General features: G+C 38.2%; 3 protein-coding genes across 4 annotated transcripts in view; 1 reads left to right on the top strand and 2 right to left on the bottom strand.

Moving 5' to 3' along the window:
* Positions 1–14,992, bottom strand: part of LOC121894009 (polymeric immunoglobulin receptor-like) — an 80,091-nt gene that overhangs the window by 18,813 nt on the left and 46,286 nt on the right. The window lies entirely within an intron of this gene.
* Positions 1–14,992, bottom strand: part of LOC121894220 (polymeric immunoglobulin receptor-like) — a 28,030-nt gene that overhangs the window by 503 nt on the left and 12,535 nt on the right. Inside the window, exon 5 of the mRNA XM_042406654.1 lies at positions 937–1,245. Coding sequence (XP_042262588.1) covers positions 937–1,245 — 309 coding nt within the window. The remainder of the gene's footprint in view (positions 1–936; positions 1,246–14,992) is intronic.
* On the top strand, positions 5,011–11,428 carry LOC121894010. Of its 2 annotated transcripts, none has more exons than XM_042406290.1 (2): positions 5,011–5,435; positions 8,415–11,428. In XM_042406290.1, the coding sequence occupies exon 2, from the start codon at positions 10,403–10,405 to the stop codon at positions 11,039–11,041; it is 639 nt and encodes a 212-aa protein (XP_042262224.1). In that variant the 5' UTR covers positions 5,011–5,435; positions 8,415–10,402; the 3' UTR covers positions 11,042–11,428. The 2 variants fall into 2 exon arrangements, with proteins under 2 accessions (XP_042262224.1, XP_042262223.1); XM_042406289.1 differs by lacking the exon at positions 5,011–5,435 and adding an exon at positions 6,367–7,774.

Below are 14,992 nucleotides of genomic sequence, written 5' to 3'. Positions count from 1 at the left end.
TTTTTGCTAACTTGGTTAGCTCTGTACAGTAGAAAGTTGAAAGAGAAGCAGACCTCACTGAATGTGAAACATGTTCATACTAGAGTTACTTTGTTGCTCATCTTCACAATAGCCAAGCTTTTTAAATGTATTGACTTAATTATTCAGTCTTCAGGGAAAGATGAATTATTTTCTGAATACTTTGTACCCTATCACCCAGAGACTAATGTTAGCAAAGCACCCAACCGCACCATGAAACTGACCACACTGCAGCACTTTACAAAACTTCAACCAACTGGAGAAGTGAAGAAAGTCGGCTGCTGTGCAAACTGAAGACAGAACATTAACAACACAGCGGAGCGTTTCGCTTTTTCCCCTTCTTACTCCAAAACATGCAGACCAACTTGTGTTTTTACAAAAGACATTAAACCAGTGATGTTGGTAAGTAAATGACACTTTCATTTCATTATTATTATACTGAAGAAGACTAAGATGCTTCCAAATTAATGCAGTTCACTTTTCTAAATCAAAAGCACACACTTTTTTATACTCTTTTATGTTTGTCAGACATGACCTTTGAATGTCAGTTATGTTTCATATTAAAGTTCATTGGACACAGGACACCAGTGAATGACACACAGTCTCACATCAGAAGAGCTAAAAATATTCCCTCTTTCTATTTATTGAATCAAGAATTGGCTTTGAATCAATAATCAATTCTGAATTGAATCGTGACACAAAGAATCAGAATCAAATTGTGAGATTCCCAAAGATTTCCACCCCAATGGGATAGATATACTGTAATTATAATGTGCAACCAAAATACAGATACATTTCTGAAATGTCTTTCAATGCCTGATGCCTGTGTGTTGTGTTGTTACATTTTTGTTAGTTTTCTTCATGTTTTCTTTGTGATGTTTTGTTAAACTTCTTTGATACAGATGCAGCATCTCTTACCAACTTTCAGTTCCAGTTTCTGGGTTTCAGGAGATGAGTGAGGTCTTGGGTAAAATTTACACTGGTACTCCCCAGAGTCATCATGTTCAAGTTGTTTAATGGCCATCCTGAGATTTTTATTTCTTGTATCATGGTACAGGGGAAATCTGTCGTCCCCATCCCACACATCCTTTTTAGTGGTTTGTATGCTTGATCCTCTGGAATTAATAACCTCTATCTTTTGATATTCCTGATCTTCTCTTGGGTATTTGCAGGTGAGTTCAACCCATCCTCGTTCACATCCCTTCACTTCAGACGAGGCCTCACAGCCTGTTGATCAGACAAAGAGAAAAGTTCCCATCATGTCAGACACTGAAACAATCCCAGAACAGTCTGAATAAGAACCGTATCAACAAAACATCCACTGTCTCGTCATGCTGGTAAACAGACTTTCTGGATTAATCAATAGATCACAGAGTTGCTCAGTTAATCTTGTTGAACGTGTAAAACAGGTGTCTTTTTAACCCTACCAGTCCCAGCAACCCATCCACTGTTTAAAGAAATATGTTTTAAGACATATGAAAATACTTTTTTCCACAAAATGTTCAATTACTGTTTAAAAAATCCTTAAAATTACATCTTTTCCTTTTCCCTCATTAAAAATCCAGAATCTCTGAATATATAAATATTGTTCATTTCAAAAGTCAACTGCTGGACACAAGATGTCTCCTCCTTCACTGTGAAGTTCACTCTCAGTGTTTGTGCACTGGAGGCTTGAAGTTTCCACATCACACTTGTGGAAGTTACAAACTAGTTGTGAAATCACAAATCATTTTTCTTACATAAACATGTTAAACTGAGTTTTATGGTGAGCTCAGAAAAACTTTCCTCATTCAGCAGATGAATGTTAAAACAAACTCTGCACACACATCAATCAAATATCAATATGTCAATCAATAGCCCTGGACCTAACAAGCAAAATGAACCATCACTATTAGTTTTAACCCTTTCTTGTAAATAGTTATGCCCATCCAAACATGGCTCCTCTTTTAAATGGGGAAATAGGCTATAAACAGTTAATTGAATAGTTGCTTTTGTTAATTATTCTTTATGATCATTTAGCAAACTGTTTACATTCTAGGTGTTCACCCTTGACCTCTATTAAATCAAAAAGGTCAGTGGCATAATTTGACCTGAGTAAAAGTGGAGTAAAATATAATTTGAGAACCATAAATGTTTGTTTTTCTTTGTCAGTTTATCGCCTGTGTCCTTTATTAATTATGAAGCTGTTAAAAGCTTAACGTTGCTGTCAGTTCCACGAAAAACTTTACAGATTTCACTCATCAGTTGTATGAAACTGTTTTAAATTTATATAGTATATATATAGTGGACACCATCAAAAATGCATTTTGTGATATTTGTGATATTTATAATTCATCATAAATCTTGAATGGAATTATTCACATCAAATATTTATTTTATTTTCAAACAGTCCTGGTTGACATGAAATAGAAAATGGGTTCATATGCACATACATGCCATAAACAGGATATAAACATAACATTTATCAGTCTGTAATATCTGTAATCAGGTATTAGTAAACTTTTTACCTGCCGTTAGTGAGAGGATGAGGAGAAGAAAGCTCTTCATTATGTTGGCCTTCGATGCCGAGATCCTTCGTCCTTGAGTGTTAACTATAGTTGGTTATTTCCTCTTGTCACTACAGTTGGTTTGTCTCAAGTGTTGTGTTTCATGAATTTCTGCTATATTACCTAAAAACATCACAAACCTTTGTCTGTCCTTCCCCTTTTTTTCTGTCTCAACCTCAACTCCTTCCTCATTGTTCATCGCTACTTGATGTCGACAGTAAACACCAAATACATGGTCAGAAAGAAAGAGAAAGAAAAATACACTAGAATACACGTTGGGCCGTGCTGCAGTCAAAGTGCTGTTATTGTGCAGCAACATGATGCAGCAATACCTTTACCAGAGGACAATTGACACGGATATATATTTTCCTGAATATTGGAGATTGCATGTGGGAGACAACTATCACATCCTGTGTCCAATATGTGATGCTTGAAAACACACATTAAATGTATGTTTTGTTGCTGCACATCAAATTTAGATCACACACTTTAAATGTCATGTAAATCAAAGGAAGTTTGTAACATTAGGCTTGCTTCTTGTTGCCACCAGGCTGTGCTACACAAGTGGGTCATTAATGCAGCAATACATTAAGTCAACGTTAACCCACATGCATATGCATTGTCATGAATATCGGATGTTAAATACCACTTCCTGTTTCCACTATGTGGTGGACACAGGAACACCCACTAATTATATGTCATGTTGCTGTATGTTGTGTGTAGACCACACCATGTGAATTCCATGTAATTCAGATGACACTACATAATCCATTACAGGAAACAGGTTAGGCATAACCCATGATGGCTAATTTCATAAGTCAGACCCCTGATAACTTGTAGTCATGTGGCCATGTGTTGCTGTCCGAATGCCGACAGAAAGCACTATAAACCTCAAAGTATCTAAAAAAGAAATCATATATCACACATACCCTCAAGTATTTCTCTTTGAAAACCTGGTAGATTTCTGTACAGGATTCAGGAACAAATTGCTGAATTGTTGATATTCCCACTCGTAACTGGTAAGAAAGACTGCTGAAGCTTTCCCCTGTAAATATTAACAAGTACATAACTCAGTTATCTATACTACATGGTTCCAACACCTTTTCCAAGGTCAAATCAAGCACTTTACAGGCATTTCAAGGTGCATTTTCAAGCTTTTCCAGCACCTTACAGCTGTGGCAAATTACATATTTATGTACAGTATATACGTTATATACAGTTACTGATTATTGCACTTCTCCATCACATTAAATTAGACATAACCCTTAAAAAAGCATAATATACAAACAAAAAGTGCTGTAATGTTAAATATAATTAAACCTTGCCTACCTGTTTCCAAGAAGCGCAGTGTCATCATCAGTTGTTCTCCAATGGAGATACAGTCCCAGTAGTTAGTGTTTTGCCTCTGGATGATTGGACTGATAAGTTCCTTCAACACGTGGAACTGGACAGGAAAGAGCCAAGCAAACTTTTTTAAATTGGAGGTTTCATTTAACTCCAACTCTAGACACAGGTTCGGGAAAGCCCCTTGAGCCTGCCAGAAGTGGCAGGCTCAAGTGGCAGAAGCATATCACTATGCCCAGAAGTGTGTTTACTGGGAGTTAAAGTGGATGGATTGAAATCTGTAGTAACACAACGTCTGATAACATTGGCTTTCCTTTCTGTGAAAATGATCATTCTTATGAATTGGAAAGTAAGGAAATTAAATTGTTTTTGTTTTAATCACTGGCTAAAGGACTACATAGAACGGATAATGATGGAATGTGCAGCCTCAGCCCTGCAGGGGCTTTATAGAGACAATGGCTTAGATGGACCATGGACACTTATAAAAGACTATATAAATTAAAGCTGCAAGCAGCGTTGGTCAGGACCTTGCACCGTCGGGATCAGATCATTTTGCGTTTTAAAAATGACGGATATTTCTTACAAGTGTGGTGTGCTTTTATTTTGAAAGTTTGATTGACATGTGTACTATCAGCTGTGTGGAGATAATAAGAATGGGGATGCTTTAATTTTGAAAGTTTGATTAACCTGTGTACTGTCACCTGTGTTGAGATAATAAGTATGAGGATGTTTTTATTTTGAAAGCTTGATTGACATGTGTACTAGCAGCTGTTTGGAGAGTAACTCCAGCTGGACACAGAAAATTCCTCATATATTTAAATGGAGACAATTAGCAAACCCACACCTTTTTTAACATTTACTGCTTCCACATAGTTATAGCTACAGACTTCATTGGAACTTTAAATGAGTCAAGAGACTTTGCCACACAAATTTTGAATTTAAATGTTTTTGCTATCTTTTACTGTTTTAGTTTTAAAGGTTTTTCCTGGTACTGCTCAGACTTTATAATGGGTGTGTGTGACAGCTCAAGATGTCTATATTAAAAAAACAAAACATGTTCTCCTCTACTCCATCTATAATCTATTTGTTAAATAGATAAGCTGACAGACATTTGAATTTTCCTTTGGGGATGAATAAAGTAATTTTTATGCATGTCAAAATCATAAAACTTAGGAAATTTCGTTATCTTTCGATCTGAGTAGGTGTTAAAACAGTCGAACACTAAAGTTACACGACTTTGTCCAGCAAGTACTCCTGGCGCCGTACATCTAAACCATACAGTCTAAACGTAGGACACACATAAACTGCAATCAGGCAGATTTCTCAGAGCCATGGAGACAAGCCTTGTAATTCGTCAGCTTCCAGAAAGTTCCAGAAAACGCCATTTGATTGACGTGATTGGTGCTGCTGATGGTTCGATTACTGTGATTGGGCGTCGTGATGGCCTGATGACATGTCATCATGCAAGTTTATAAACCAGCCTGCTTGGGTGTGGCCCTCCCTCTACTTTTTCACACTGACATCGAGGTAAAACCTGTTTTCATCTCTGTTAATATAATGTTAGCATGAACTCTTTGCTAAGCTTAGCGATATTTGTAGTAATAACTTCTTATTTTTTCATTTAACATTTACGGTAAATTTGTAATGTGACAGTTGTTTGGTGACTCTGTGGTGAGGTTAGATGCAGGCGCAGCCTAAAATTTCACTCACAGCTAACTTTTTCCTGATAAAATGTAGTCTTTAGACATAAGTGGTTGACTTAAAAATAGTATGATGAAATACAAAAAGGAGTGCAATTGATGTGAGATGGATTAAAAGCTTTATTGATGGTTTTTCGTCGATTATCACAATTTGCGCTTATGCTAATTGTATGCTAATGCTATTCAACTAGCCTTAACTAGCCTTTACTCTGCTCAGGTTATCTGTTAGCCGCGTTAGCATGCTAACCGTTCGCATTTGTGTCATTCCCAGACTGGATTTTAATGCGTGTCTCTCTCTCTCTCTGTGTGTGTGTGTGTGTGTGTGTGTGTGTGTGTGTGTGTGTGTTTTTATTAAGCTTAATCTGTGATGTAGTTTGAGTTGTGTGTTTCTGGCTTGACCATTGCTGAGCCCTGAGAAGTTGTGTCGGCCATTTCGTGTGTGTTGAGTCAGCAATTTTAGAATGGAATGCTAGTTTGTTAGTTAGCCATGCTATTGCAGAAGATTTTCTATTGTTTCTGTGAGGGGGAAAAAAACCTTTTTCAGTGGCAACAGATGTGAATTGGTGCATTGAGGATGTTTTGAGAATTGTTTTTAAGAGCTGTGTCAATGGCTTTTATTAAATCTTATGCTAATGTCGCAGAGGCTAAAGGTTGGTTGCAGTAGCCTTTTAGCCAGTAGCTTTTGTGTGTGTGTGTGTGTGTGTGAGAGAGAGAGAGAGAGAGAGACACACACAGAGAGAGAGAGAGAGACACACACAGAGAGAGATTTGGCTTAATCTGTGATGTAAATTTAGTTGTGTGTTTCTGGCTTGACCATCATTGCTGAGCTGTGAGAAGTTGTCAGCCATTTTGTGTGTATTGAGTCAGTAATATTGAAGTTGAATGCTAGTATGTTAGTCGGCCATGCTGTTACAGATGGTTTTCTATTTGTCTGAGTAGGGAAAAACCTCAGTGGCTTCAGATGTGAATTGGTGTATTAAGGATGTTTAGGGAATTTTTTTTTCTTTATTTTCTGTGCACATGGCTTTTATTCAATTAGCATGACATTTTCATATGCTAATCTTATACTAATGTTGCAGAGGCTAAAGGTTGGCTGCGTTAGCCTGCTAGCCATTAGCCTTTGTCCCAGGTTGTGACTGAGAGACTGCACTGCATGTAATTGTCTGTCTATAGTGTGTGTGTGATTTAGTGTAATCTGTGATGTAGATTCAGTTGTGTGTTTCTAGCTTGTCCACCATCGCTGAGCTGGGAGAAGTTGTGTTGGCTGTTTTCTGTATATTTAGTCAGCAATTTTTTAAATGGGATGATAGTTTGTTAGTTAGCCATGCAATTAAAGAAGGTTGTCTTGTTTGTGTGAAGGAGGAATTATTTTTCAGTAGCTTGAGATGTGAATTGGTGTATTAAGGATTTTTAGGGTGAATTGTTTTTTCTGTATATCCTGTGCTTATGGCTTTTATTCAATTCACGTGACATGCTCATATGCTAATGTTGTAGATGCTGAAGGTTGGCTGAGTTACCTTTTGTGCCAGGTTGTGACTGCGGGACTGCATTGTGTCATCAGTCCACACTCCAAATGACATTCAAAATCATGCAGGAAAAACAAAACATGTCGTTTTAATTTCCCAAAACCTGTTTCTGCAAGGACTTTTATTTGTTAATTAGAAATGAAAAAATGCAAATGTGATCAGAAGGCGAAGGAGACTGAGAACAATCCTGATTCAAAGAACAAGCCAGTATGTAAGTGTTTCGATGATGATTTGATGCTGAAAGAGAGGGCACAGTATATTCTGAAATATGTTAAGACAGCTGTTAAGAGAGCTGATGAAGTGAGTTATGCGAGTGTACAGCAGTTGTTTCAGACTCTGGGCATCAATCAGGAGATCTTTGAAGAGGCTTATAGGAGAATGGAAAGAAAGACCAAGGTGGTTTATAGGAGAGGGGTGAACAAGGTTTGGGTGAACCAGTATCTGATCTTTAAGTCGTGATGTACCACCTTTTCAAAATACTATTTCTGGGTCAAAGCCTCATCGTTTCAATATGCCGCAGTGCTGTGTTCCTTGTTCAAACAGAATGACAATGGGATTAGAGAGTCAAAAAAATGATCCCATTGTCATTCTACTGCTTTCCTAGCGACCAGAAAGAGAGGAAATGGCTGCAGTTGATAAGGTGAGTTACAATTCTTAAACCAATGAAGAAAAACAAAGTTTTGGCTAGCTAGTTAGCTAAGGTTAGCACTAGCTTTCGCACCTACTCGTAAAAGCCAAACCGACCCTTTGCGGATATCCCTGATAAATGTTATGGGTTTTTACGGTGTTTTTGTTCGAAACAAGCAAGAGCACAGCTGATACTACTGTCTACATCCAGTTAACGTTACCTGTTTACATCCCGTTTTTACCTGTCCTTACCAGTTCTCATTATGCATATACTGGTTGTGAAACTGTTAATGTTTATGTTCTCCATGGTTAAAGAGGCCTCATTCATCTCCTTCGTCTCTTAGAGTGCACAACCTATCTACATTGCAGTTTATTATTACTGCACACGTGCTACTACAGTATTATATTTTTACCCTTGTATTCTATTTTATTACTATTTAACTTCCACACTATTTTATGTCTGAGATCCTTATTTTTACTTTTACTTGCATCTTCTTTTCTTTACATATTATTTAAGCGTTATTAGAGGGAGCCTGAGATTTAAGATTTCCATTGCCAATGACTGTTTCACTGTAATTGTTCTGTATGACTAATAGACAACTAGAGTAATGATGATCAATTCCTCTTGTTTTTTCTTTTTTTTTTTTTTTAAGGCATGAAAACTTCCCACCCAACTGCAACTCAAGGTTGTGCAGTTGGCATTTCCCAGATGGCAAAGCTGCTGGGCCATCGCGTTTTGCATGGAATGAAAGGAAGACTTTCCAGCTCCCTGACCACCTCAGCCATACCCCTAAACGGAGGAAAGAAATGGTTCCTACCAGTGGTGAAGATGAAGCAACTGATCAACCAACACCTGCACAGACCCCTTGTACTTCCCAAAGTCTTGTGGTTCTTGAGATAGAGAATGACATGCTGAGAAGAGAGAATGAGAAATTGAGAAAACAATTGGACAAACAAAAGCAAACTTTCTCCTTCAGCCAAATTTCCTCCAATCCTGACAGAGTCCAGTATTTCACCGGATTGCCCGATGCTGCCACCGTTTTGTTTTTGGAAGCACTTCTTTCTAAATTTGAGTTATAATATCATTCTAATTGGACTGTCCAAATTATGCCCCTAGTAGATCAGCTGCTCCTGACATTAATGAAATTCAAACTTAATTGCGGTCACATAGACCTTGTGACAAGGTTTAATTGTAGCACAGCCACAGTAACAAACATCTTTACTACCATTATTAGTGCGCTGTATGACATTTTGTATGTTGGCATGTTTGAGAACAACATTCCCTCAAAAGCCAAGAACCAAACATCACTGCCAGACTGCTTCTGGTCCTTTCCCCAAATCTCTTGGATAGTGCTTGACTGCACTGAGGTTGCAGTCTCTAACCCCGGGATTCCCCCGGGCGCGTGTCCACCGCGTTCTGGCTCCGACGTGGTTTTGCTCCGTCCCATGCAAAGCGCCCTGTCCCACCGGGCGCGTCATGGAAGTGAAGCGCCACCGTGCGAGGCAGCTATCCACGAGCTCACGCGAGTACTACAAGATCACACGGGAACCGCAAAATCACGTGATAATCTTGATGATCTTGATTATGAGGACAACAAGCAAACAGTAGGTTACTTTGCCTGTACAACGTTATGGACTGCAGTTGATTTGGTCATTTTCCTTGGTTTTTGTATTTCTACCATGGGTAAGTAGGCTACACATTTAAATTGTTTCTTTTTTGTATTGTTTATTCATGTTAATTGTCATTATTGTGTAATTGTTATTGTCCTACTTTGTTGTGTTGTAACCTGAAGACCAAGTTAATACTATTAAAAGACCAGTTACGAACGACATAGATCAAAGATTTGTGGCTGTTAGAATACAATGAAATGCATTCATCCTCATAATTATTTTGGGCCCCATGGGAAAAGAGGTCCTGCCACTCTGTGGAGCCTCTTCAACAATTAACATTAGTATAGGAAAGCTAGAGACTGCAAGTGGAAGCACCTCCCCTGCAGCAGACTCCATTTGAACAGCATTTACACTGGGTAGTTGGTATAACATTTTAATACCATAGCTAAGTGAAGTTTTGCAAATGCTTTTCTGTTTTCAGAGAGGTAAAACATAAGTAACAAATGGTTAAAATTAGACATACTCTTGAAGTTTAGAGAAACTAACTGAACAGCATCTGTACAGTGTGAAATTATTTCTTAAAATAGCAAATAATGTTTCACAGGCCTTGTCCTATAAAATGCAAGGTTACTGAACATTTTTTAATGGGTTTTCAAGAAGGATAACTAAATGGCTCTTTGCAAGTACTTGACTGTACAAGGCACATCCATTCAGAAAAATGAACGGGAAAAATCACCTATTTATAAGCTAATTAGTAGTTTATACTCACCATCCACTCCCAGAACTCCTCCAATTAAATTCCATGCCTTGTCCTTTCTGGCATTGTCCTTTATAAAAAGGATCTGTGATGTCATATAAAATCTTGTGTTTTTCCACTTCCAAAATGAATCTCTTGTCATCCATGGTGTCAAATACGCTCTGACTGATTGACTTCTGGCCTGTTGCCATCGGTGATGACGTAATGTTGATGTATGGGTGTTATATATGATCGGGAGTCGGCACATGATGTTTTATTTTGAAAATTGACCGGATGCTCTATGCTGTGACTTCCTGCCAGGCTCAATCTGCTCTGTGCTGCTTGACGCAGCCTCCATCAAAAATAGACGTGGCGCCTATCTTTAGCGCAGCGGAGTGGAGAGATGCCTCTGACACGCGCCCGGTGGAATCGGATACATTGACTAGAGTGGCCGCGATCAGCTCCAGCAGCCGCGTCGGAGCTGGAACGTGGCGTTCACGCACCTGGTGGAATTTAGGGGTAACAGAGAGCCTGGACACACAGAGCCATTTGTACAGCCAGTACAAAGGACGGACCACCCTGAAGGCTCTAATTGGTGTGGCTCCCAATGGAGTAATTACCGTCGCCAGTGACCTGTACGGTGGGAGTGCCTCAGACAAGGCCATAACAGCTGACTGTGGACTTCTCCAGCATCTACAGCCAGATGATATGGTCATGGCAGACAAGGGCTTCACAATACGGGACATTTTGCCAGAGGGAGTTCTGCTGAACATTCCGTCTTTCCTCGTCAATGGACAGTTCACACAGGAGGAAATGAACAATAACAGGTTAATCTCTCGTGCAAGGATACATGTGGAGCGTTCCATTCAGAGGCTGAAATTGTACAGCACCACATCCCACACCAGTTCAGGAAAAACATTAACAAGATACTGAAAGTATGTGTGTGTGTGTGTGTGTGTCTTACAAATTTGCAAACACCCATTCTCTGCGAAATTGAATGAATGATTGTCAATGTGTTTAAAAAATGTGGAGGACTGTTTCCCAGTGGCCATAAGGATTTGTTACATGTATATAAGGGCATGATTTGAATAGCTTATTGACATGAAATGAAGACCATTGAGATAAATGTATATTCTTGTAAACTGAAAAAAAAACCCTGTTCTTTTAACTGATGTTTGTTTGCTTGCAGAAGTTTAAATAAAAAATGTAGTTAGACTGTATAAGGATTTGTTACATGTATATAAGGATTTTGACATGATTTGAATAGCTTATTGACATGAAATGAAGACCATTGAGATAAATGTATATTCTTGTAAACTGATTTTCATGAATGATTTGTTTTGCAGAAAACTTTAATTAAAAAAGTTATACCAGGTAAAAAATGTCACTGTTCTTTATATCATGAAACCTATCCTCAAAGGACATTAGTATTTACAGATCATGAATGCAGGGTAAGTGCAAGTGCAGATATTAACATAAAAAACATTTACAATCACTATATAATGGTCCTATGTTACATAAAACAGGAGACCATAACGGATTATCTTTTGTGTCATATCTTCATCTGAAAGCTGAAGATGTCAAATAAATGTAGTGGGGTAGAAAGTACAATGTAATGTAAAAATACTTGTCCAATCATATTTAGGAGAAAGATGATTGACGTGGCTATCCGGCCAAGGTGACTTCACAACACTTACTCTCATCTCCCCCTTGAGAAAACAATGCAGTGCACTTTTCCTTGCTTTTAGATAGACTAGCTTCGTAGTCTGGGAGGCATAGTTCAATAAAAACAGATATATGTGGTCTACTCTAGTCTGCTAGTTAGCCGATTAGTCAAGATAACTAGTAACTGGTTGATAATAAGCTCAAAAGTTTTGAATAGAAAAGCTAATGCTAACCATTTCATTTAAGTGAATGGAAGATGCTAAAACGATTAGTGCCATACTCCGGGGGGTATAGTTAAATAAAAACAGTTTCAGGTGGTCTAACCTAGTTTGTTAGTTAGTGGATTATTCAAGCTTTCAACCAAGTAGGGTCCATTTGATAGATTTGGTAGTTAATAGCAAAATGTTTAAGCTAATGCTAACACTTTCTTAAGCTAATGCTAACCCCAAACTTCATACAAAGTTTGTATATAATGTACTGTATGTATATAGACCTTTCTGCTATATCCTACAAAACTGAGCTACATTCAGCTGTCATACCCATCCCCCGACTTTCTTCCCTCCTTTTCCCTGTCACATTGAGAGCAGGATTTCAGAGCAGTCTTCTAGTGGAAATATCTTCATAAATCCCATGACTTTGGCCAAATCTTACATTCAAAATCACATTTTAGTAGAAATCTTCGTCACGAATCCATTGATACAGGTTTGAAAGTGGTCTGACTTATAGTTTAGACGTCAGACGAATAATTGAGTTTTGGTTTGATCTCTCTTCGACATTCCTACGGGCCATGGCGGCCCTATTAGATACATAGGTGGCGCTCACAAGCACATTTTGGCACTTTGGGGGTTAATTTTTACATTTGATCAAATTTTTCACCAGACCTGATGTGCGTGCCAAATTTGGTGAGTTTTTGAGCATGTTTAGGGGGTCAAATTAAGGGTCGAAGTGGGGATTAATAAAGAAAGAAGAAAGAAAGAAACAGAACAGATACAAGAGGGTCTTCGCCCCTTTGGGACTCAGGCCCTAAATATTCCCACCCCCGTCTCAACCTCAGTCATTACATGCCAACCTAATCACAGACATAGAAAAGGAACAGCGTTCACTGCTGTCTACCACAATGTCAGTCCTCTTGCCATCACCAGATGGCACCAAAGTAAAACCAAAAAATATCAAAATTTAGCAGATAGTGAATTTCATATGAGGAGATAATTAATGATGTAATAGGAAATCTGCAAATTTTATGATTACTTAAGGATATGGTTGCCAATTTTCTGTTTTTCCTATTGTCCACAAATCTCATGTGCAGACCCAAACCAACAATGAACTTATCCTACTTACAAAGATTATGTGTGTGTAAAATAGAATAAGACAGATAAAACAGGAGAATAAAAGTTACAGTGCAGTGTAAAATATTAACCCTCAAATTTGGTTTAATAAAAGGTAGCAGCAAACAGAAAAATCCTCAGCTGTGATTTAAAAGAATTGAGAGTTGCAGCCGACCTGCAGTTTGCTGGGAGTTTGTTCCAGATATGTGGAGCATAAAAACTGAACGCTGCTTCTCCATGTTTAGTTTTGACTCTGGGGACAGAAAGCAGACCTGCTCCTAGATGACCTGAGAGGTCTAGATGGTTCATAACGTAGCAGCAGCTCAGAAATGTATTTTGGCCCTAAACCATTTAGTGCTTTATAAACCAGCAGCAGTATTTTAAAATCAATTCTTTGACAGACAGGAAGCCAGCGTAACTGGAGTGATATGATCCACTTTCTTAGTCTTAGTGAGGACTCAAGCAGCAGCGTTATGAATCAGCTGCTGTTGTCTGATCAGTTTTTTAGGGAGACCTTCGAAGACACTGTTACAGTAGTCAAGTCTACTGAAGATTAATTCATGGACACGTTTTTCCAAATCCTGCTGAGACATAAGTCCTTTAATTCTTGATATATTGTTCAGGTGATAGTAGGCTGACTTTGTAATTGTCTTAATGTGGCTGTTGAAATTCAGGTTTGAGTCAATCAATGCTATGCACTTGTATTGGACCAGAGTCCCCTGGTGATATGGTTATGAAAATTTGTGTGTTGTCTGCGTAACTGTGGTAACAGATTTAGTTGTTTTCCATAATCACTGGGGCGTATTTATCTCAGGACAGCAGCAGCTATAGCAGCCATAAAACAAGTATTTTGGGATATATCAGGGGGAAACATACACTTAAGTATAACAAAAGTAAAACTTGAATTTGTTATGCTTGATATAGTAGTATGTCAATTGATTATAGAGAGTCAATGAGACAATCATGACAATGTTGCAGATTATTCATATAGCAGCATCAGTAGACTCCTAATATCAGAATCAGGTTTATTGGCCAAGTCTGTTTACACATACAAGGAAGTTGACTCCAGTTTCTAGTTGCTCTCAATGTACTTACACACAACAATCTTCAGAAAGGTACACAAGGACAACAAGCTGAACAAAGATCATTAAATATATCACTATTATGTACAGACAAGAAAGGGAAAAAATAGATACATCTAGAAACAACACATGGACAACACACAATACATACAATACAAATGCATACAAACATACAATACAGAGTGCAGAAATAAATATTTTCTGGGTAGAAAAGTGATAAGTTACTCTATATACATACAGTAGGTGGTTATATATATTAAATTCACTATGTGCTGAATCTGGTGAGAGTATCAAGACTGACATTGTCGTAGACGGCAATGCAAGACAGAGCCACAAGTACGCAGAGCGTAAAACAGTCAGGAAGTGAAAGCCACAAACAAAACACCAGACAGTCTCAGCTTGTCTGAAACTCCTGCTCCATGTGAGCCCCCCTACCCCCACCCCTCCCCCCCACCCTCCCACAGACCCTAGTATCCCTCTACTACAATAATAATTAACATTATGGGAGGGGGGTAGCAAATGAAATATTCACTGTGCTCCTTGTAATTTAAGTCATCATTCTGGACGGCATTTTAATCATCAGGATATGGTCTGTAAGACAAAAGCTTCCCCAGGGGGTTTTAGAAGAGTTGAAGGTGACTCACACTTCCTGAGGATATAATTATACAGTGGAAACTGCTTATTGTGATCACATCCGTCCAGGTTAAATTGATCACTATAAGCGGATGATTATTATAACCAATTTGTTTTCTTTTTCTTTTCTATTTCTCATGCAGATTACCATCTAATTGACATTTGTATATTTATTACAT

Source organism: Thunnus maccoyii, chromosome 3 (assembly GCF_910596095.1).
Source record: "Thunnus maccoyii chromosome 3, fThuMac1.1, whole genome shotgun sequence".
Taxonomy (NCBI): Eukaryota; Metazoa; Chordata; class Actinopteri; order Scombriformes; family Scombridae; genus Thunnus; species Thunnus maccoyii.
Note: the sequence above shows the minus strand (reverse complement) of the source record. Positions and strands in the feature narration are given on the sequence as shown.